Source organism: Lynx rufus, unplaced genomic scaffold (assembly GCF_022079265.1).
Source record: "Lynx rufus isolate CCGP_SWC_20201006 ecotype Redwood Valley unplaced genomic scaffold, mLynRuf1.p SCAF_5, whole genome shotgun sequence".
Taxonomy (NCBI): domain Eukaryota; kingdom Metazoa; phylum Chordata; class Mammalia; order Carnivora; family Felidae; genus Lynx; species Lynx rufus.
The window spans coordinates 38,455,898-38,480,669 of NW_025814867.1; the positions used below are offsets into that span (position 1 = coordinate 38,455,898).

At 40.8% G+C, this 24,772-nt stretch overlaps 1 protein-coding gene across 2 annotated transcripts in view; it reads right to left on the minus strand.

Moving 5' to 3' along the window:
• SLC9A9 (solute carrier family 9 member A9) overlaps positions 1–24,772 on the minus strand; it is a 571,642-nt gene that overhangs the window by 105,917 nt on the left and 440,953 nt on the right. For both annotated transcript variants that reach the window (XM_047098595.1, XM_047098596.1), the window contains exon 13: positions 10,956–11,004. In XM_047098595.1, the coding sequence (XP_046954551.1) occupies positions 10,956–11,004 (49 nt within the window). The remainder of the gene's footprint in view (positions 1–10,955; positions 11,005–24,772) is intronic.

The window sequence follows — 24,772 nt, forward strand, 5'->3', positions numbered from 1 at the left end:
AAGCAAACTAGTTAGAAAAATTGGGGGCCAACAGTAGAGAGTTGTCTATCTGTCTGTCTATCTCTCCATTTTCCTTTTCTTTAAGAACAATAAAGGACTTACAAAATCTTACCCATCAGCAGGCACAGGAAATTTTTGTTAGCTCTAACATCTACTGATGACAAGATAGTCATTGAAGAAAACTGATAGAAATTAGTGTAAGCAAATCACAGTTTGGGTTTGACTGTTCGTTTTTAAGTATAGGTGGTCTGTGTGGTGGTGAGCTCTCCCAGCCTCTAGCACCCTCTCTGCAGCAGTCCCACTGAATGACGTTTGCAACAACGACACTGAATGCTCATTAATTCCTTGGCAGCATGCTAGTCCCATTATTCAGTCATTAACTTTTTTTTTAGTCATTAGTTTTCAGCTTTCAAAACACTCTATCTATCAGGGTAGTTGTGTTGACACCTATTGTATAGGTGAGGACCTAGAGAAGCCCAGAGAAGGGAAGAGATGAGCCCAAAGTCACACAGCAAGCGCAAGCAACAGATCTGGAATTTGATTGTAGGACTGCTGGACTCCAAAGGTGATGTTCTTTTTGCCAGTATCTCACTTAGTCTTTAAGCTTTAGAAAGTACAAACATTAAATAAGTTATTGGGCTGCAGCTTCCTAGCCTGAAAAACTAATTGAAGAAATTGGATTGGCTGGTCTCCAAGGTCCTAATCATATGGAAAATATTATATTTATATATAAATGACAACAACAACAATCACAGCTGATACTTCTTGAAAACTTACCATGTGCCAGACAGTATTCTAAGTGCTCTTCATAGATTAACTCTTTTAATTATTATAGCAGCTGAAGTATGTTCTATTATCATTCCTATTCTACTGATGAGGAAACTGAGGCAACTGGGGCACAGAGAGGCTTCCAAACACACTTGGGACCTCTCAACAGCCAAGATTCCTCTCATCCAGGTGAGGCCCCAAGTTATAAGTGGGGAGTAAACTAGGGCAAAAGAATATTTGAATACGGGGGGCACCTGGGTGGCTCAGTCAGTTAAGCATCTGACTTTGGCTCAGGTCATGATTTCACAATTTGTAGGTTCGAGTCCTGCATCAGGCTCCGTGCTGACAGATCAGAGCCTAGAGCCTGCTTCAGATTCTGTGTCTCCCTCTCTCTCTGCCCCTTCCGGCTTGCATTCTGTCCCTCTGTCTCTCAAAAATGAATAAACATTTAAAAAAAAAAAGAATATTTGAATAGGGCGATGAGGTCAGGATTCTGGGGTGATCATGTAAGTTAAGACAGAGCTGCTACCTACATCCCCAAACATAATGAAAATGCATGCCTCCCATCAGCTGGGTAAAGTGCTGAAGGCTTTGAAAGTGTCCCTATAGAAACTTAACATCATTGTTAGGAATTTCTCTAGACTCCTAGATACTGGTTTCAAGGGTTTTTCAAGGTCTTAGAAAAACCTTTTCTGGCTTTCTTTCCTCCTTCCCTATCCTTTTTATTTTATTTCCTGAGGGGAATATACTAGAACTCGCAAGCACTAGTGAAATATCTTATACTCTATTTCTGGCAAGACTTTCAGAGATATTTTTTTGACAGTTGATAAGAGCAGCACATATTAGGTAGCACTTTGGAAAATGTTAACAAATGTAAATTTTTTTCAACTTTATTTTACTTGAGAGATTGGAGATGTTATTTATTTTACTAGTTTGTAAAGAAATTGACTGGGTTCTAATTAGAATAAAACATAGACCATATTTTCCCAGGTGAGGGAAATGCCACTGATGACCCAGCATTGACTTTTCTGCTGATCATAGATAAAATTTTCAGTGGGTATCTTAAATATCTGTTGGCCCAGTTCTGGATCCATTCATTTATTTTTCTGAAGTTATTGATGACTTAATAACTCGGTTATGAAAGGCCATCAATAAATGAGTAGAAATAAATGAGTTAGTCTACTCTGTGCTCTGCTTGTTCACTGGGGGTTGAAGATAAATGTGCCCAGGGAAGGCCAGCCTTTGCAGTCACCCTGGAACAGGAAAGGTATCTGATGAGGCAGCACCGAGGGCAAGCCTCTGGGAGGGTCCAGATGGGCAGAGGACAGCAGGTAGCATTAATTTACCTAGATTACTCTGAAGCAGAGATCAACTCACACCCAAGGACAATGGATGTGACCAGTCATTAGAAGTAGAATCTGGAATTTGATGGTATTTTCTTTATCACTAGCAGTATTTCTTTTCTTCTGAGTTCCTTGTCTCAGAGGGGAAGTGGTGTGCATGTTGGAACACACAGAGGATACAGAAATTGAAAACCAAGATTTGAGTTCTGACTCTCTACCGTTTACCATTTAATAACAATACACTTATCAACTCTGAGCCTCATGTTTCACGGTTGTAAATGGAAACCAGAGATTCAAGAGCATTGAATCCTAACTTTTATTTGCCCTTGATACTTCTAAGAAGCAGAGTGCTTGATATATGTGCAATTTCTGGTTCCTTTATTATCTTCTATTTCTGGGAAAAGGTAAAAGCGACTGGGACATTAGATATCTTTCTTTTTCCTCCTTAGACAAAGGAATAAACCAGAGGTTGGGAAGTGACTGAGCACAGAAGGGAGTGAGTCCTTACCTTTTAAGTGATGCCCTCACCCTTAGCACCTCCCCAGAGAGGAAGCAATAGGAAAATTGTGAAGGTGTTCTTTGTTTTATGTTTATTTAGACCTCTGGGAGAAAACAAAAGGCTCAGGCCAGAAATCTGTGAAATCCAGACAGTGAAGCAAGAAGGGACTGTTTGTTATATTAACCTTAATGAAAAAGAACTAAGCAAATGCAAATACATTCCTCTATCAATATTCAAATGTGGGGCCTTTGTTAAGTGAACTGGATGAACTCTGCTTTGGGATAATCATGTGGGATTGCTCCTCATTTCAGGGGGATTCCATGGATTAGGAGACAGAGATTTTCCTTTCTATTTTTTGAGATTTCATATCCAATATTAATGTCAGTGGAAGTTGCACAGAATTATAATAAAGACAAATAATTATCATAACAAGCCCGTAGAGCTCCTTATGGGTTCCAGAGCATTTTTACAAGTTGTACCTTTGAATAAAATTTGATAGCAGTACTTTTGATCTGCCATTTCCCCACAATTTGAAATGTATTTATATAATAATTTCAAGTTTATTGCCCTGATTTTCTAATTTCCAAGGAGAGGGCCAGATTCTGTGCCCCTAAGGAGAAAAAATTCTGGATTTTGAGGAAGAGCATAATACAATTAAAGGTCAATAGGAAATTTTTCCAAATTTACATTTTAAAATGTATATCATTAATTCTTAGCTTCCACATAGAAACTACTTTATACAAATCTTCTCACCATCCCCATGCCGTGATGAATTCATAAATATTCTCTAGAAGGTATAGTCAGAAAATACATGCTTAGGGAAGAAAAAATGAAGGAAAGAGCTAGTCAAGGATGGATAAAACTGTTATGGTGACATGTAGACAAAGATAAACTACCAGATGGGCTACACTCATGGTTTAGCTACAAAGAAAGGGCTTGTTCAAATAGCCTTTCTGTATAGGACATCCAAGTTAATCTGGGGGAAAATAAATTATTTGGTTCAGATAAATATAATATAATATTGCAGTGGTTTAAAAATACATACCCATAAATTCTTTGGCACTTTTTCCTTTAAAAGATGGAGATTGATTTCCCTTCCTACTGAATGTGGATTGTACTTAGTGACTCGTTTTTAATCATTAGAATGGAGCAGAAGTGATGGTGTGCCATATCTAAGACTAGGTCATAAAAAGACATTGTGGCTTCCTCCTTGCTATCTGGTGTTAGACCATGTGAGGGAAGTCAGGGGCCATATTGTGAGGACACTCAAGTAGCTCTATGGAGGGAGAGATACATGTGGTAAGGAAATGAGTCTTCTTGACGATAGTCAGCAGTAAACTGGTGGCCTTCTGCCATCATGGAAGTAGATCCCCCAGCCCCAGTGAAGCCTGCAGATGACTGTAGTTCTAGCTGACATTCTGATTGCAACTTCATGAGAGACCTCAAGTTAGAAACATTCAGCTAAGTTGCTTTCAAATTCCTGACCCATAGAAACTGTGAGATAATAAATCTTTGCTGTTTTAAGCCACTAATTTTTGGGATAATTTGTTATGCATCAATAGAAAGCTAATACAACTATATACTAGAATCATCGGTTCCCAGTGTAAAAGGCATTGGAGTGGGAATTGGGAAGAGATAATAAGATGATACGTCACAACTCTGTAGTTTACAAAGTGCATTCACAAAGGTAACATATTTGGGGTATAGAAGATATATTTCCCCCTTAAGACTATATCAAAACTTATCCTATATCTAGTATACCATGTTAGGGATTTAGGACTGAATATAAGGCATAAAATGATGGACCAATTTACAGGCAGGAGGAGATTCACATCATTTCACTATACTTCATAGTATTCTTAACTAATGCCTGATTTATATCACAATTTAGTTGGTGTGCTCTTTTATATGCATGTACACACACACACACACACACACACACACACACACACTTACATCCATGTACACACATCATAATGGAAAATGCACCTTGGAGTATCTTACTCATAATGTCCCCTAGTGATGGTGTCCCAAACCACAAACACCAAAGCAAAGGTAAGAGTCTCATATTGAGACTTGTGATTGGAATATATAGTATTATACATTTGAAAATAAAACAAAACAATGTATTCCCTTATAAGCCTACTTCTAAAATATGTAATGGTTGACAATCATAGAATAACTGGTTTCATAAGAATATGTTAGAATTTAGGTATTAGATGACAGGCAGCAAAAGCCTGTGATTCTCAAGAGAAGGACAACGGATGAGGTGAGCCTATATTCTCCTGGACCCTGCCTGGAGGCCCTATTCCCATTGCAGTGCAAGAAGGTAGAGTCCACGCTGAGAACAGTCCAAGCAGAGAGCTGCCATCTCACTGAATCAAGGAACTAGGGACTAGAGTTTGGGTGTTGCTGAAGTGTCTGGAATTTGTTGTTGTGGTGGTAGTCTTGGGAAAGTTCTTTTAATTCTTTGAATTTCAATTTTGTAATTTATAAACTAGGGGTGATAACAGGTGTTTTGATTGGCCACGGTAAAGAAAAGTGGGTATACACATGGCACCTAATATATAAAAAGTGCTCACTAAATGGTAGTTGCCATCTTCTTCCACTTCCTCTTTCTCAATATCATTCCTGCTTTCTAGAATATGCAATGATTGAATGTATAGGTAAGAGAAATATATGGAATTTAGTCCTATGCAGTAAAAATTAGTTGGAGGAAATACACTTTTGGATGTATAAAACAAAAGTAATTATAACCCAAATAAAGTCAGTATTACCAAGGGAAAACCTAGGATATTTGCTGTGAAAAATCCCTTTTATTTTTCTCAAAACTCTACTAGTTACAATGCAACATAAAAACCCCTCATCTGGGTCAGGTCAATTTTATAGAGCTTAGTATACTATTTCTGAAATATTTGTGGAGGTATAGTATGGAATTTATATTCTTATGAGGTCAATTCCAACAGTATAGGAGCAAGTTTGGAAAAATGTTAATTGTTAAATCTGGGGTGTGTGTGTGTGTGTGTGTGTGTGTGTATACACACATGGAAATATTTATTCTGTTTTCTATAAGTTTCTTAGGACATTTGAAAATATTCACAGGGAAAAATTAATTTTTTCATATATATTTTTCATATATATACATGAATATTTATTCTGTTTCCTATATGTTAATTAGGATATTAGATTTGAGAATTCACAGGGAAAAATTAATTTTTATTTAAAGATGAGATGATACCAGCATCTGCTAATTAATCTCTTCTCCTCTTGAACCTACTTATATTTCCAGCCCTTGCAACTCTAGATGACCATGAGAAATAAGTATCAATTGCAGAAGAACGAATCCTTTTATTCTTCCTCAAATGAGCGCTTTCAGATTTTAGGGGTATTCCAGGTTATGGTTTTCTGGGAATTGGCAAACAAGACTTCATTCACCTTACTCACACTCTTCATATTTTTTTTTTTTAATTTTTTTTTTCAACGTTTATTTATTTTTGGGACAGAGAGAGACAGAGCATGAACGGGGGAGGGGCAGAGAGAGAGGGAGACACAGAATCGGAAACAGGCTCCAGGCTCTGAGCCATCAGCCCAGAGCCTGACGCGGGGCTCGAACTCCCGGACCGCGAGATCGTGACCTGGCTGAAGTCGGACGCGTAACCGACTGCGCCACCCAGGCGCCCCACACTCTTCATATTTTTATAGATACTTTATTGTATTCCTTCTTAGTGCTAATCTTTCTGCAGGAGAAATAGTAATCCTTTTAATCTCCCTCTGCTAAGTTATTGAAGTTGCCCTTCTCTGGACCTTTCTCAGCTCTGCTCTGACTTTCTTGAGCTGCAGTGACCAGAACTGATCCACACAGGTTACACAGAAGCATAAGTGACAACCAAAACCAGAATTTCAATGAAGAAACTATGGGAACAAAAAAAAAATTGGAAGTGAGCATTGAGAGAGCACATAGAGAAGCACAGTGTTAAAAAAAATAAAAATTATGTTAGAAGAGATGAAAATTAACCTCATTGTAATAGTTGGAAGAGTACAGATGGGAGAAAAATGAGTTCTTAAAAAGGGTTGATTCCATTACTTCCAAGCTCCAAACCTTTAAGGGTTTTCCCTCCATCACACGTAGAATAAAACCACACTTATCACCTTGGCCAATGATTTGGCAGCTCTCTGTTTCTCCCAGTTCATGTCCATCTCTCCTAACTTGTTCACCAATTCACAGCCACACTGGCCTTCCTGCTACTCATGGAGCACACCATAACCCATTGTGACTCTACAGCTTTCATCCTTGCGGTACCCTTTTTCTGGGCTGTTTTTTCTCCAGATCCCACACGGCTCACTTCTGCACATCATTCAGACCTCTGATCAAATGCCACTTCCTTAGAAAGGTCTACCCTGGGGCATCTGGGTGGCTCAATTGGTTAGGTGTCCGACTTCTGCTCAGGTCATGATCTCATGGCTTGTGAGTTCGAGCCCTGTGTTGGCCTCTGTGCTCAGAGCCTGGAGCCTGCTTTGGATTCTCTGTCTCCGTCTTTCTCGGCCCCTCCCTCGCTTGTGCTCTCTCTGTCTCTCTGTCTCTCTCAAAAATAAATAAACATTAAAAAAAAATCAAATAAAAACAAAGGCCCGCCCTGATGAGGCAATAGCCTCTCCTCCATTGTTCACCATCCTCTTATCTGCTGTACTCACATCATTTACCTTTTTTCTCATCAGCATCGTCCATTAGAACAAAAGCTCTGTGAGTGAAAACTTTGAACTGGTAACTGCTGCATCCTCTTCACCTGTAGACTAGTCTCTGACATGGTGGATTGTATGGATGAATGAATGAATGCATGAAAGCATACCATTTCAGAGTGGAAGTTCTGGAACCAGATTGTCTAGATTAACATTCCACCTCTTCTTGCTATGTACCCTTGGACCAGCTATTTAACTTATTTGTATAGAGTTTCCTCATTTGTAATATGGGGATAACAATGGTATCCGCTCGTAGGGATAGGGTTATCTTGGAAATTGAATTAATACAGACAAGGTGCTTAGAAGTGTTAGCAATAGTCTGTACTCAACAAATGTTAGAATGATTATGAGAAAAATGGCAAAAAGGGAAAAAGAAGCAACAGTGGTGAGCCTTCTTGGGCAGCAGGAATTTCTATTAATATATTAAGGCAAGTGTGATGCTCCAGTGATTCTCAACTTCTGTGCAGTGCTGTGTTTTCAAAAACTCAGCATCAATTACAAGGAAAACCTCTTATGGTGGGAGTAGGGGAGGGGGTGGGAGTCTCAGAGTTCTTTTGTTTTTGCTTTTAAATTTAAGAGACATAAAATTCACAACTGTACTATCTCCCATTTCTCAAAGAAGCACATTTGCATAGAGTACATATTTAAACTTTAATACCTGTATGTAGAACATGCTTTCTAAAGCTTTTGGGTCTGGTACAAGCAAAAGTATAATACCATTCACACTCTAAAGCTGTTGCAAGGCAAAAAGGAAAATCGTGACATTGCTGGTTAGTGACAGAAGTTTGCATTTCCCAAAGGCTGTTTTACTGTCCACCAACTGAGAAAGAAGAAGTTCCTTAAAAAATATAATAACGTGTGTTTGTTACTGATTTTGAGAGTATACAATCAGTAATTGCCATAACTGTAAAATTTTTAGCTTTTGGTAAAAATAGTCTTCCTCTTTTTCTTCTATTTTTAGAAGTTGACTGGTGCGAAAATCATCTTATTTGTTAACACTAGCCCAATTGAATACATGCAAACCAAGTGGAAACATGCAATCCTCCTAAGAATGAGGGTTTATGCTCTTCAGTCCTCCAGAGCAACAGATGCTGATAATAAGCAAAGAGATGTCAGGCAAAATGAGGGCAAAGAGGTTCTTGACACATGGTTTGGAAAGTACCAAAAAAAACACCAAAAGCAAAAACAAAAAAACTGTCCAGGTCAGTTGGCAGTGGCATGGACACTGTTTTTTTTTGTTTGTTTGTTTTTGTTTTTTTTTTTTAATTTCTAGCTCAATGCCACTGTTTCCTATACTTGACACGGAAGATAAGAATTATTCCAAGGTTTGGAGAAAATCTCTTTCTGAAATGTAGCTACCTTGGTAGTCAAATATTATTATGAATAGGAACACTTCCAGGACACCTCTTAAAAACAAAATTATTTGAAGGAGCAGAAGTTCAGTAGGAACCATGTAATTTATAATAAGATTAGTTAGCTAACATTTGTACAGCTCTTTATGTGTCCTGTACAGGAAGCCCCAAGTGAGAAATATCTTTTAAAATGGTGGCCTGCGAAGTTTTGTACTGCTTGAGGAGAGAGTACACTTTTTCCCTCTAATGATAATAATTTAGTGTATTAGTGATTATTTTTTCCTCTTTCCCCACCTTGGCTACCAAAGCTCACTTGTGGCTTGACTAAGCAAGTATATAGGACCTTATGATCTGCTTATTCTTGATTCTCTTTATCCCTCTGGTTTTGACTTTCTGCTGTTAGTAATATTATTTATTGAATTTTAAAATTCTCTTAAAATATTTTACTATTATTTTATTCTATGGGTAAGCTGCCACAAATCCTTCATAAGATGAGATGGGTTTAACTAAATTAAGTTTCGTAGTTTTCATAAATATAATTTCACTTGATCATTATACCAATCTGGAGAAGTAGACATTATTATCAACCACATTTTACACATAGGGAAACTGAGACTCAAAGAGGTAAAACAACTGTTGGAGATTCAAATACAACGCAGTTTTCACTGGACCTAGTTGCCCTATCTCATGTCTCTAACAACAACAACAACAACAACAGCAACTACTACTACTACTTTCTACTGGTTTAAGTACCTTCAGGTAGGAGTTATTACTGAATTAACAATGGTGTGAATGAGCTAAAATAAAATGTTTAAATTGTAAAAGGAAGGAGTTAGGCTCCTAGGTAATCTTCCTAATAATTATATGTGATTTCAAAATATTAGGCAGCTAGAGAAAGATGAAGAATTTGCTTTGATGCATTTTCTTATTCTATCTCTTTTAAAGAAAAAGTTAGAAGAGAAAGATAGAATTTAGATAAAAGTTTTGCTTGAAGGTAGGAGGATGGATTAGTTGACCTATATGAGATGAAAATGCTTTTCAAAAATCAGCCACCATGGCACCTTACTAACTACTCATTACAGCCCATGAGTATAAGGAGATGGGCTTTATTCTCCCTTCTCAGGTCACCAAGCTGGCCCCAATCCCAGTGTGCTGGCACACCTGCTGTGCTCACTCCTGCAGTGAGGTGTGTTTCCTGGGCTATGGAGTCTGAGAAAACAGCACCAGCCTGGCCTTGAAACACATGTACAAAAAAAAAATTGAAAGTACAATAAGCCAGGATCATCACCAACTTAATTTTCCAGGCCTTTTTATAGAGCACAGGATCCTTCCTTCTTTATGTCTATGTAAACCAGGAAAGTAGCAACATTTTGCCCAGGAGCACTAACCAGCTGTGCCTCACTGATGGCATTATAGAAAAAAAAAATCACAAAATAAAAGAGATGGATCCTCTTTAAATCCAGATATGATCATAACACGAGACATTAAGCAACATCACTTACTTATATTATACTACTGTGTCTATCTGCTTACAATTTCAACAAAAGGTGCAACATTCCTACACAATTGTTTTAAGTACTGAATTAGAAATGGCTAATGCAAAATTGCCAATGGCAGATTCTACTGCGATGTCAGGTTCAAGTTCAGAGTTTGGGGAATACATTTCCTGTACTTGAGGGAACAGCACATTATCTTGAACAAATTTCCCTAAGGATTTTCAGGTCTCTGCAGAGAATGGTTGTGTGGTTAAGTTAGGAATGGATCACCAAGACAGTTTTGCTGTGCTTTTGCAAATTTTCAATGTTTCAATATTTCTATACACCTAGACCTGATTAATGAGAAGCTGTGCAGGAGAAACAGGTCCATTTGGGCATGTGTGCCCAACATGCATTGGATATGCACTGAATAAAATTTCACTGAGATTACCTAGCTAGCAAGTCCCTAGGCAGAGGATTTGAACTCCAGGCTACCTCATTCCAAGAACCATGCTCTTGCTTCTATACTGTAGAGTTTCCAGCTTCTTGTTGCCACAGAGAGGGTGCAAGTGCATTCTAGTTCTAAGCATTCTAAAGGTTATACAAAGGTTATTGATACCCTGTATTCCCAGGTATTTTATAGCCATTGGGTGTGTTTTATCAGTGGAGGCAGTGCCCTTTAGGTTGAGCCCCTTGGCCACATGCTGGAGAAGCATGGAAGATTCCATGAAACAGAACATTTTATATTTCTATACTCTATGAATTGGCCTCTTTGACTTGCCTGGTGTGAGGTGGGCTCCTTCAGATCTTCATCCAGATCCACACCAACTCTGTTAAAGAAATGAGAAAACTGGTAAGGGCCTTGCTGCAGATGAGACGCAACAGTTTTGTGTGGCAGATCACTGGAACCAAATATGATACAGATCAAAGGAAAGGTTTGGCAGAAAACCATCCTACCTCTCCCTGAATCAAAAGAACCTCAAATGCATTCGTGTCAAAATGAGAACTTGTACAGCTGGGCCTCAGCACAGCTAGTGAGATTGAGCACCAACTCCTGTTCCTCACTGCTGTCTCTCGATAACAGTAGGAGCCTGAGAATGTCCACAGCCCTGAAAATAGAGATCCTGGAGGAAAGGCCACCTGCTATCTCTGCAGGACTCTTTGACCAAACTGCTCCCGGAATGTGGGGGCTGGGTTGGAGCAGGCTCCTGGAGACAGAAAAGAACAGGCCTTTGTCCAGATGCTCACCAAAGCTGCCAGTAGAGAGGATTCAGCGTTCTGGGGCCTGAGGCTGAGACAATTTGACGTGCGGGCCTCTTTTTAAAAGAGCCTGTAATACGGTGTGTCTGGGTGGCTCAGTCGGTTGAGCGTCTGACTTCGGCTCAGGTCAAGATCTCATGGTTTGTGGGTTTGAGCCCCATGATGGGCTCTGTGCTGACAGATTGGAGCCTAGAGCCTACTTTGGATTCTGTGTCTCCCCTTCTCTCTGCCCCTCCCCTGCTCATGCTCTTTCTGTCTCTCAAAATAGATAAACAGTAAAAAAATAAAAAAGAAAAAAAAATTAATACAAAAATATGACCACAAAATTAGGTATGGAAATGACTTTTGGGAAAGAAAAAGTAAATTACAAAACGTTTCATGATTTAAAAATCTGGCAAATGCAACAGACGTTTCAAAATCCATAAAAATAATTAATATTCAAATTAACTGCCTAACACACTTTTAAAATAACTTTTTCCTCTGTAAGTTTTGCCTCCATACTTTGATACTTTCTCTATATGGCAATGATTTTGTACAAGAGAGAATAGGAAGATAAGGTAGTCTTTCCTCTAACAAGATCGATCGAAATTATTGATAATTGGGAGGCACTAAAGCATGCCTGCTTACAGACATGCCAGCTGTGTGCAGTGCTGCTACACATTAATGCCCTGAAAACACAAGATTTCTGATAAATTTCATTTTGTGCAATTCCCATAAACAAAGCACAGTGGGCTTGTCAGTGTATATACTGCGTCATCGAATATATTCCTGAATTCTGTTTTGATGGGGGCACCAATGAGAACGGAATCCTCCACTTGGAATTTTACACATCTCATGATTGGAAGAATTTTCCACAGACTAGCTTCAGGCTCAGGACATTTCAAGCCTTGTTTTTCTACAACTGCCCACAGACTTCTGAAGCCTGGCGCTGTAGGACATACTCAACTTTGATTCAGCCTTGTGGCACTATTCTTATAAGCCATTCCTGCACTGCGATGGCCAGCCATGACTTGCCCATGCACAGAAGTGACTGCAGACCACACAAACATATCCTACTAAATATAAACTAAATGCATTCCCAACTCAGCTTCCCCTGAGTCGGATCCCCCAAATGCCCACTCCAGGGCCAATAGACCAGAGGAGAGGTATGACTGAGGGGAAACTGTAGTGGAAAGAGTCATCAAACCCCACTGTGGTTAAAATATGTTCCTTTTGCAAATCTTGCAAAAACATAGGACCATGGGAACACAATGCTGGGTTTCTTCCCAGGGCCTCGAAAGGGCCAGAGCAGTTGAGGGTCCTGGAGTTTGAACTTCCTCTGCTCCAAAGTGGGCCTCTGTCTGTCTGGAGGCAGGCTGGGAAGACTAGGGGAGGAGTAGGAGGAGCAGCTCAGGGCCTCAGACATCCCACCCAAGCTCCACCAGCACCTGTCCTGTGAATGCCTCAATTCCTAGAGCTTTGGGGTCTTCCCTTTAACTCCTACCCCTGCAAACACTTCTTTAGCCCCCTTGCCATTCTGTTCTCCAGGTGGAGGAGGAGAAAGCAGGGTGAGGAGCCAGCAGCTGGCAGGTGTGCTGTCCAGTGAAAGGAAAGCAGCGCAGAGACAGCTTATTTAAAATACTTCTGATGCTTCAAAAAATCACTGTCTTCTGGCAATGAATAGCCTCTTCTTTCTAAACTAGGGAGCAAAATGGGTAGCTATTTATTGTATGTGGAACTGAGAAGAGCCTCTGGTAGGGACTAACCTTTGATTTTCTTAGAGTAGAAAGATCTCTTTTATCTATTTGAAGTCAGATTGAGAGAAGGAATGAGAAAAGAGGGAATGAGAAAGGAGGGAGGGAAAGGGGTCAGGGAGGAGAGACAAGTAGGGATGAGGAAAGAGGAGAGGGAGAGTCACCCTGTGGCCTAATGGGTAAGGCATTGGCTTCCCAAAGAAAGAAGGGAGGAAGGAGGCAGTGCATGGGGAGGGAGGCAGGGGGAGAGAAGTCCTGGGGAGGAGAGGAGCAGGAGAACGGGCAAGGAGGGTGGAAGGCTAGGAGAGGTGAGAGACAGGGAGGAAATGAGGAAGGGGTAGGGAGAAAGAGTGAAGGGGGAGCTAGGGCCTGGCCTTCCAAGGTGGGTCCAGGCAGTGACGCTGTGGTGCAGATGGCCTGGGTCCAACCTCTGTGAACAGTGAGAGACAGGTGTGGAGACACCCTGGCCCCCCGCCTCATGATGCCGGGCCACATTCAAAGCTCTGATGGCTCTGAGCTCTCTGGCTGATGCTGAGGACCCCTAGGAGGCTTTATTTCTGGGTAAGCCTAGATCCCCCTTCTCCCTGTCCCCCTCCTCAGTGGACCACCTGGCACCTATCTAGGCTATGAATTGAACTGGGGGTCCCAAAGTTCCCATTGCCACATCTATTTAGGGCCTTTTTCTGGTTCCCTGTCTAGAAAATTCAAGAGGACAGAAATCGAATTTCACAAGAAACCCAATAAGGTTTCTTGTTTGAGGCAGTACTAAGGTTTTCCACGAAAACTTAAGTTTTCCTTTCCAGCAGCAATCAAAGCAGACGTTTCTAGTTTCAATTATTCCAGCAGCCAGATGGAGCTGAGGAATGATGGCAGCAGATTAAGTTCTTTGGTTTTATGTGAGACTCAGTGAGAAGCATCTCAGAGGCCTGAGAAATGCTGTTCTACCGGGAGCAAGAACAATGCTTCCTCCCTCCTCCCATTTCATGGAAGGCCAAAGTCTGCTCCTGGGGCCAGGCCTGTGGCCCTTCTTGGCCTTGAGCAGACTAAACATCTCCTGTGGCTTGAGGAAAGAGAAACTCTATGTAAGTTCTTTCTTCCCTCTTGGGGCAGCTGTGGCCCTGTCCTCAAAGAGTGTGCAGTTTGGCAGGTTTAATTAGAAAAATCTAAAACATTTACTATAATTTATGTGTTATGAAGGGAAGTCACATAAGAACAATATCTTCCTCTCTTGATTTTACCTCATTTGATAAAAACCCTGCTAAAATACATTACCTGGCTCCCTGCCTCCTTAAACAGAATGTGATGGGGATACTTGGATCTTTCCTGGAAGTCCCAGCACCACCACCGGCCCCGTAAAGTGTAATACTCGCTGTGTTATAATGATTTCCAAGCACTATATGAACCTCTTTATGCCCACATTAAATGGTCTCTGGCTACTATTCTTTCTCTTTTAAAAATTCTTATATCTGCCAGTTAGATTGCCTAGATTTCCTGCCTGCAACAATATATTAGCAGATGGTCTCTGTGCTCCCTTCTACCTTTTAATTTAGTATGGGACTGATTGCTTGATAGTCAAATTTAATACATTTTTTCAAGTTTACAACACACAGATATGCACACATACACAACAAAACAATAAAACTGAAATGTTATAGAAGCGATTACAGTCAAACACAGTTGTTCCCTGCCCCACTCTCTGCCCTACTTCCACAGACCAAGTCCCCATTGCCTCTGAGGGCAATTTTCTACCTTTTCTCTACTGAGATAAATATACTGATATCAGCACGTGTGGCACGTTCACACAGCATCCCCAGGGTTACGCAAACATGCCAGCTGCATCTGTGTCTCTTACTCTCTTGTTCAAGAGAGCAAGTCAGAGTGTGAAAGTGACATTCTGTTAGGGTTAACCTTGAATCCACTCACTTTTAGGTATAAAAGATCATTTACACACTATGGGTTTGAGAAACTAATAGAAAGAAGACACCATGGCACACAGCTTGTAGTGCTATGTGTGTTTATAGCAGCTCCCCAGGTGAGAGATCACAGATGTATGGCACGTATCTTTCCTGTGGTATCAAGCCCCCTTTCTGTTCATCTGATCCGGATACAGTGCCCCAGGGTTGGTAACCGGACCTGTCCTTATTTCTGAGCATTACCCAAAATGGTCCCTGAGCTGTGGCCCCACCAGATCTGCCAGTGCGTCTCCCATCGATTGAATCCCCTCCCTCTAAACTCCAGCGTGGCAACCACTGGGTACCTGTCATGCACTACCTCCTTTCCTGAACGTTCCACTACAGTCCCTAATCTTCTGATCACCACCATGAACCATCCATCTTGTTGCCCTACCTTGTTTCAGATTCCCCATCACTATCTGCTTTCATTGACTTGGACTGTAAGTAGCTTTGTACCTCCAACTCTGATCTCTGCTCGCAGACTGAACCCTTTCTGTAGCACCTGTGATCATCTTGCTCTGGCTACTGCAACCCTGGCCCACCTTGTGTTCACCTGTCTGGTACTACCTGCCAGTGCTCTTCATGATATATCAGCCCTAGCTGGAATCCCAGGACTCACAACTACCCTGTGGTTGCTGAGGTGTCACTGAAGCCCAGCTATTAAGAGCCTCTCACTGCTGTGTGACCTGCATCACTCACTGTGCTCTGGTTTCCTCATTACAATGGGGATAATAACAGAACATGCTCCCCAGACTTCTGGTGAGGATTCAATGAGAAAATATTTATAAAAGTGGTTAGCTTAGGACCTGGTACCTTAGGACCTGGTACCTGGTACCTGCTCTCAAGAAATGTTAGCAGCTATTGTCCATGTTATTGTTTTTATTATTATCAGTACTTAAAAAAATCCCTGAGGCCAATGCTCACTGCCATGCTCACTGCTCACTAATTTCAAGATCAAACCTTCTAGTCTCCAGCTCTGCAATGGACAACCTTGAATATATTAGAGTAATACCTACAGTTGAGCCACAGAGATTTCAGAGGAAAATATTATTTTCATTTAAGGGGGGGCCAAACTTCCCAGATTGGAATTTGTTTCAAATTTACTGGTAGGCTGTTGGAGTCAGAGGTCAAAGAAGGAAAGGAAGGTGTCTGAAGAGCAATGAGAAGAGAGGGTATGCGTAGAGCCAAGCAGAAAGAGCAGAGAGAAACAAGGTGAAAAGGAAGCACAATGTGATTACAAAGATTAGGTACAGGTGGTGGATACCTAACTGTAAAGGTGCATGCAACTGTAGAAAAGGGAAGCCAAGGGTGGATGATGAACAACCACACAGCCCCCAAAACATTTATGAAAATACAGTATAGAAAAATAAAGAACCAATAAGAGATTAAAAAGCAACTAAAAAGACTGACTGGTTAAAATTTTATACAATGTTTTGCATTCTTGATGTACCTTTTAATTTTAAGCAAGTTGAGTGCTGCCTCTATGGTATTCAAATGAAAATGAAAGTGAGCTTTGCACATATTCCCAGCTGTGCTCTCAAACATCTCACTCCGGGTTCCTCATTTACAATGAGCATCCAGCTCCATTTTCAGAGCAAAACACATCTCTGTACTACCATAATGCACTTCCCCTCCTATCGCGCCTCCATTCTTTGGCGAATTTTATTAGACATATTGAAATCTCAGGATGCTCCCATATCCAATCATGGTCCAAAAGAATGCTCCAAAGTTGGGTTTTTCTTGGAGGGGAAGCAAGGTGAGTAACTAACAAAAGGCTCACTTTTCCCATTAAAGTCAACAAAATCCATTCTGATCCTTATCACTTAGCACCTCCAGAAAGGCAGTGAAATATTACTAGGGCTTAGTCTTATTGTGTGAATCCCAATGGTCCTAGGTGCAATTTTGGTTCTTTTGAACCTCCTGCTGACAGGGGCTGGGTGGTGGGGGAGGAGATACGATTTTCTCTAAGAATTGTGTTTGATGACTAAGTGTAAAAAATGACATTTTCAGTAAGGGAAGAGTGACTGGGAAAATGGAGGAGTCTTCAAGACACCCCCAGAGGTTTGGGGACTATTATGTAGCTGGAAGAACATCACACAGGGGCCAAAATCTGGTACCACCCAGAATCACCACCCCCATCCTATATCACTTGAGTAAATATTAGTGGAGCTTGTGTATGACCCAAATTAATCTAATTAATCACTCATACATTTTATATTTGTTTTGGGGAAATAAGAAAATGAACTAAAGTAAATGAAAAAACTCACCTTGGTTCATTTTGCTATTTCAATGTGGCACAATAGTTAGGAGTTGGGAGTGTGGAGCCAGGCTATATGAGTTCAAATCTCGTTTCTATCATTTACTAATTTATAACTTAGGGACAAATAACTTAACCCCTCTAAATCTCAGTTTTCTTCGTTATGAATGGAGATAAGTATATATCTACACTATGGACTAATATAAGGATAAAATGAGTTAATACATATAAAGTGTGTAAGATATTGACTGCTATCTACAAAGCTCTCATGAAACATTAGCTAATGTTCTTATTGTTCTTGTTATTAATAGGAAAAAAATTGATGTATCCTACATTGAATGATAAATATAATATAGGTTAGGGTTGAGAATAGATATCCTATAAATGACATATGCTAGGATATAAGGGTGAATGACAGGATTCCTGCCATCAGCGGTCCAAGATCTAATAGGGAGACAGACACTGGAAACAAAGAGCTATGGTACAGTGAAATAAGCATTGTACACAGAGTTATTTGAACACACAACAAATAGCCCAACCAAGACGGGATATAGAGAGGTTGGGTACATTTCACAGAGGAGTAGGGTATTGAAAAGTGAATGCTGTATAAGTGCCTGACACTAAGCTTTTTGACTGTAGTGTGAGTGACTGACATCAAGCTTTTGTTTGCTGAGGCATCCATTTCAAAGTACATCCATCTTGAATAAACATACTGCCAGCTGTATGATACAGCTACTAGCTAAACAACCAGATAGGGAATTCAGCTGTCCCACTCATAAAATTTCCTCTTTCAGAAAAGCCCTGGGTAACCTAGAGACTGACCACTTGAGTGATCCCACTTCTGATTTCCCACACCCTAATTCCTGCTCTTTGCTTTACATTAGCCACTAAAGAGTGAACAAGTGAACACCTAGATAGCCCACCCTTGGACCTTAATAAAGGCAGATGTCCAGGTCCATGCTCTTTCTCTCTGTGTGCCCACAACCTTGCTGCATGGCCTCAAGCATGCCAAGTATATACTGTCCAGGACTCATGATAATAAATCTCATTTCTCAAAGTTCCCTGATGGTTTTTGCTGAAGTGTAGGCATCTTGTAATCATGATGAAAACCACAAGGGCTGGTCCAGCCACAACATTGGCCCTGGTGGAGAAAATGTCTGTGGGATCTTCTCTATGAGTAATACAGCCAGGTGTGTGCCTCAGGCATTCCTAGCCCACAGCATCACTATCAATAGGCTTGGACCAACACAACAGAAAGGATAAGTTTAATGGTAAGTGAAAAGGAATTTGGGAGAGGGCACTACAGGCTGAGGGCACAGCATGGACAAAGGCATAGAAGTTTAAAAGTACCAAGTAGGTTTGAGACATGGTAAATAGCACTGTATGGCTACACTACAAGCGTTACCTGTGATGAGGTAGGCAGGTGAGATCAGAAAGTAATTTCAGGACAATTAAAAAGGGCCTTGAATGCTATGCTAAGAAAGTGGTTTGTTGTTGTTGTTGTTTTTGCTTTTGTTTTTGTTTCCTATAGGCAGTAGAGGTTGGAATAGATTCATGTTCTAGAAAAATCACTAGTGGCAAAATTGTGATATTAAGAAACTGGAGGCATGAAGGTCATTTAGTAGTAGACTACTGAAATAGTCCACCCAAGAGTCCATTAGAGTCTAAAGGGAGAGAGTGTGGTGGAGAAGAGGTAGATTTGACAGATGTGTACTTGGAGGGGTGGTGGTAGCACGTGAAAAACTGTGTAGTGAAGGAGAGGAAAGTATTGAAATGTTTCTGAGTTTCCTCTCAGGACACCAGAATTGTTTACCCCTAATGTTAACCATATTACGGGAGAAGTAGGAGAGGGAATTTTCCCTGAGGTGCATCCTGTTAGAAAGTTGAAACAAGCTCAGAGCCGGTAGGGCCTGAGCAGATCTATTGTGAGTGAAGCAAGGTTAGCTCTATATATTGTTATCAGCTCAAAAAAAAAAAAAAATAGCCCCTCCCCTTTAAGAGTTTTGGCTGTTTGCTGTCTGAAGTGGAGGTTGAGACCAAACAGTAAAGTCCAAGGAATAAAGGAGGTATAACGGGTTTCAAGGTCAAGATCAGTGGACTAGGAATGTGAATGGAAGCTGGAGAAGGGTGTGTCACATTTGGTATCTGCAGACAGTTTGGGCATCTTATTTACAGAGAGGCTGGTAGGAAAGAGGCTCAGGAGAGTAATTTATCATAACCTTGGAAAGAAGTGAACACTTTCTGAATGAAGTTTGTGGCAATGGATGTAGAAAATTTCGGTGTGGATTAATATGCACTTCATGGGACAGTCCCATATGGGAGATGCCCAAATGTAGTCAATGCGGGCTCAGTATCAGGAAAAATAACAGCCCTTCACTCCTTGTTTGCTTTCAGACAAAAGATGAGGAATTATATCAGAGGTGTAATAGAGACTCTCTTGGCCAAAGACTGGGTAGATGATTTTATACATCAGAAGACTGGTTTTAGAATACAAAGGTTAATGTGTACTGGGAGGCAACTGTAATTTAAATTTGGGAAGTGACAGGATGACATATCTGCCAGTGAAGTGAAGGAAGAAAAGGAAGTTCCCCAGTTTGGGGACACGAAGCACGTGATATGACTGTGAACCCCTATTGAAGAGTAAGCTTCAAGCCTGGGGATGCTGCTGAGAGCAGAGCTGCCCCTCTGGGTTTCCATCAGTGCATGGACACACTGTCATCTGTTGGTTCCCTGTATGTTCTCCTAGGTTGCACTTTCCTACACCTGGGACATGTCTGATTACCAAATTGAAAATGGCTAGATCAAGGGTTCATGTGACATTGCTGTCTTGGTATCCAGAGGTTGCCCACATGACTTTTATTTTCTCCCAGAGATTATGGATGGGTCTTTATCAGGCTGACAAGAGTAAAGAAGGGTCTGGTCTCTCTTTAACTTTTTGATGACACAGTTTACTGAAAATACTAGGGAACAGCTAACTAGAGGCATATAACATAATCACCAGGAGTTAGATGCCCTGACTAGCTAGTTCCACCATTTACTCTGTGACTGTAGCCAAGAAGCTATGCCTCAGTTTCCTTTTCCATAAAATGGAATATGAATAGTAACTATTCCAGGGTGCTTGTGAGAAAATGCACTCAAGGGGCTCAGAACAGGACTATAACTAGAAAGTACTCAGGAGCAGTAGCTGCTACTGTTGTTGAGGTAATTGTTGATGTTGTTGTCATTGCTATTTAGGCCCTCTGGATGAAGATGTAACTGAATAACTCCAGCATCACAGTTATGTTTTACCTTTCCTCACCTGAGCTTAAAGTAGGTTTTCCTTGTGATTCGGGTTCCAGTGAAGGCTTATTTACAGTGTAAAGACAGATTAGAGTAGGTGTGCTCTGGATGTGTGGATGAGCTGTGGGGCCAGTGTTTGTAATGTCTGACAATTTAGAAATACATTTGGGAATATGTAAGTATGCTGGAAAAATTATGTTCTTTGAGAAATAAACAAGTATATGTCACAGACACAAATGCAGATCTACGTCCTGTTCTTTAAGTTTGGCAAGACTTCCTCTGAGCTTGGAGTACTTAGTTCTGCTAAGATGTAAGCTAATTTCAGGCTACAGATAACAGTCAACCATAAACTGGATTGAGACTGAATCCTCAGACTAATTTCTTTTGACCTAAACCACAAGCACACTGACATCCTTTGGTGGGAAGATAGATACAATAGCTTATCAAGTCATCTGGACTTTCTGCCCTAAGGCTTCACTCACGGTGCCCTGCTTGGGGCAATTAGGGATTTATCAGAGCCAAGGGCACATTCCCCAGAAGAGCTATCCTTTCAAGTGGATTAGCTTGTTTAAATTCTCATATGTTACCCGGTGGAGCATCTTCTCGATGTCAAACTGAAGACTATGGGGAAAACAAGACATTTTATTACTGAATATGAGGTTGTTACAGGAGTCTGCTTTCTACGTTGGTGTGAAACTAAAAGTGGTTGAAAATAAATCCCAGACTGTTAAGGGTCTGAATGAGAAGCAGAAAACTTAAAACCTAGAAACTGATGTGGTTTTGGAGTGATGGGGATTCGGAGCTGAGGGTCAAGAAAGAATTCTTGAGACATCTTTTGGTGCAAAAAAAGGTGGTTTTATTAAAGCATGGGACAGGACCTGTGGGCAGGAAGAGCTGCTCCGGACTGTGAAGAGAGACTGATCATATACTTGGGAGCTGGGAATGGTAAAGTCAAAGGGAAGTTTCCAAAGGGCTTTTCATATGCTAAAGAAGACTCAAGGATACTGGAGGCCTATCTAGTCTCAAGCAGAAGGTTGTTTTTCCACCTAGCAAAGCATTAACATGAAGACAGTAGGAAGTTTTCCTGGAGAAATGTTATACTCAGCCAGCCTCAAGTATTTGTCAGTGGGCTGCAGGTTATAAGGAAATTTAATTTTATCTGCCATCTCCTTGTGCCTCTGTTGCCCACATCATAAACTGTTGTGGTTACTTCTCAAACGGCTCATATGACAGTATCAAAAGTGCATCTCCTTGTCTCACTCAACACCATCCCAAGCTATTAAGAACTCCAGGTGTTCCCTATCAAAATAACACCAGCATTCTTCACAGAGCTAGAACAAATAATCCTAAAATTTGTATGGAACCAGAAAAGACCCAGAATAGCCAAAGCAATCTTGAAAAAGAAAACCAAAGCAGGAGGCATCACAATCCCAGACTTCAACCTATACTACAAAGCTGTAATCATCAAGACAGTATGGTACTGGCACAAGAACAGACACTCAGTTCAATGGAACAGAATAGAGAACCCAGAAATGGACCCATGAATGTATGGACAACTGATCTTTGACAAAGCAGGAAAGACTATCTAATGGAATAAAGACAGTCTCTTCAGCAAGTAGTGCTGGGAAAACTAAACAGTGACATGCAGAAGAATGAACCTGGACCACTTTCTTACACCAGACACAAAGATAAACTCAAAATGGATGAAAGACCTAAATGTAAGACAGGAAGCCATCAAAATCCTCGAGGAGAAAGCAGGCAAAAACCTCTTTGATCTTGGCTGCAGCAACTTCTTACTCAACATGTCTCCAGAGACAAGGGGAAAAAAAAGCAAAAATGAACTATTGGGACCTCGTCAAAATAAAAAGCTTCTGCACAGCGAAGGAAACAATCAGCAAAACTAAAAGGCAACCGACAGAATAGGAGAAGATATTTGCAAATGACATATCAGACAAAGGGTTAGTATCCAAAATCTATAAAGAACTGATAAAACTCGATACCCAAAAAACAAATAACCCAGTGAAGAAATGGGCAACAGACATGCATAGACACCTCTCCAAAGAAGACATCCAGATGGCCAACCGACACATGAGAAAATGCTCAACATCACTCATCATCAGGGAAATACAAATCAAAACCACAATAAGATACCACCTTACACCTGTCAGAATGGCTAACATTAACAACTCAGGCAACAACAGATGTTGGCCAGGATGTGGAGAAAGAGGATCTCTTCTGCATTGTTGGTGGGAATGCAAGCTGGTGCAGCCACTCTGGAAAACAGTATGGAGGTTCCTCAGAAAACTAAAAATAGAACTACCCTATGACCCAGCAATTGCACTGCTAGGCATTTATCCAAGGATACAGGTGTGCTGTTTCGAAGGGACACATGCACCCCCATGTTTATAGCAGCACTATCAACAATAGCCAAAGTATGGAAAGAGCCCAAACGTCCATCGATGGATGAATGGATAATGAAGATGTGGTATATATGTACAATGGAGTATTACTCGTCAATGAAAAAGAATGAAATCTTGCCATTTGTAACTATGTGGATGGAACTGGAAGGCATTATGCTAAGTGAAATTAGTCAGTCAGAGAAAGACAAAAATCATATGACTTCACTCATATGAGGACTTTAAGAGACAAAACAGATGAACATAAGGGAAGGGAAACAAAAATAATATAAAAACAGGGTGGGAGGCAAAACAGAAGAGACTCATACATATGGAGAACAAACTAAGGGTTACTGGAGGGGTTGTCAGAGGGGGGATGGGCTAAATGGGTAAGGGGCACTAAGGAATCTACTCCTTAAATCATTGTTGCACTATATGCTAATTTGGATGTAAATTTAAAAAAATAAAAAATTAAATTAAAAAAAAAAAAAAAAGAACTCCAGGTGTAACGGTGGCCTGATCCCAGCTCTCCATTAAAGAGCGTCCCTGGTGTGCAATGTTGATCTGAAGTGCCATCACTTTTTTTAAATATGAAATTTACTGTCAAACTGGTTTCCATACAACACCCAGTGCTCATCCCAACAGGTGCCCTCCTCAATGCCCATCACCCACCCTCACCTCCCTCCCACCCCCCATCAATCCTCGGTTTGTTTTTTTTAATTTTTTTTAACGTTTATTATTTTTGAGACAGAGAGAGACAGAGCATGAACGCGGGAGGGTCAGAGAGAGAGGGAGACACAGAATCCAAAACAGGTTCCAGGCTCTGAGCTGTCAGCACAGAGCCCGATGCGGGGCTCAAACCCACGGACCTCGAGATCGTGACCTGAGCTGAAGTCGGACGCCCAACCGACTGAGCCACCCAGGCGCCCCATCAGTTTTTAAGAGTCTCTTATGGTTTGGCTCTCTCCCTAAATTTTTTTCCCCTTCCCCTCCCCCATGGTCTTCTGTTAAGTTTCTCAGGATCCACATAAGAGTGAAAACATATGGTATCTAGTTTTTCACATGTTCTGGCTTCAGTGGGAAGGGGCCTGGATGGGAATGTGTTATCTGGATGCAAGGAAGGTATTCTCTCCATGAGACATCATCTACAGAAACCAAGAATGAACTTTGACAATGAAAGTAAACACATGGAACGTACATTTAAGGAAACATAAAATTCTCTATGCAATCATTCAGGAGCAAAGGCGATTCAGCCAAAGTGAATGATGACTAGGAGACATTTAGGTGGAATAATGTCCTGGAGGTAATCCTAAAAGGATAACAAAACTTTGCAAAACTTATGGATGTTTATCCACAGCGCAAGTGATGAGAAAGGTACAATTCCAATAGTTGGTTCTGAACTCTTCATCCCCAAATGACTTTACTTGTTAGTAGGGCAGGTAATCTACAAGTTGTTTTGAGAAGGCTACCTCCCCACATCATGACCTTCTATAATTTCTAATGCCTAAATTTCCTTAGCACTGGATAAAGCTCTTCATTCCCCATCGAAGATTAGACCTAAAGGCAAAAAACTTGGGAGATGTAATATTCAGGGTTGTATTCATACAAGGTGCAAGGGAGTAGATCAGATTTATTCCTGAGAACAGAAAGAGGTGAGAACAAAATCCCAATGGCAAAAGGGCACCAAGAGTTTGAGAGAAGGCACCATGAAGCATGGAAGT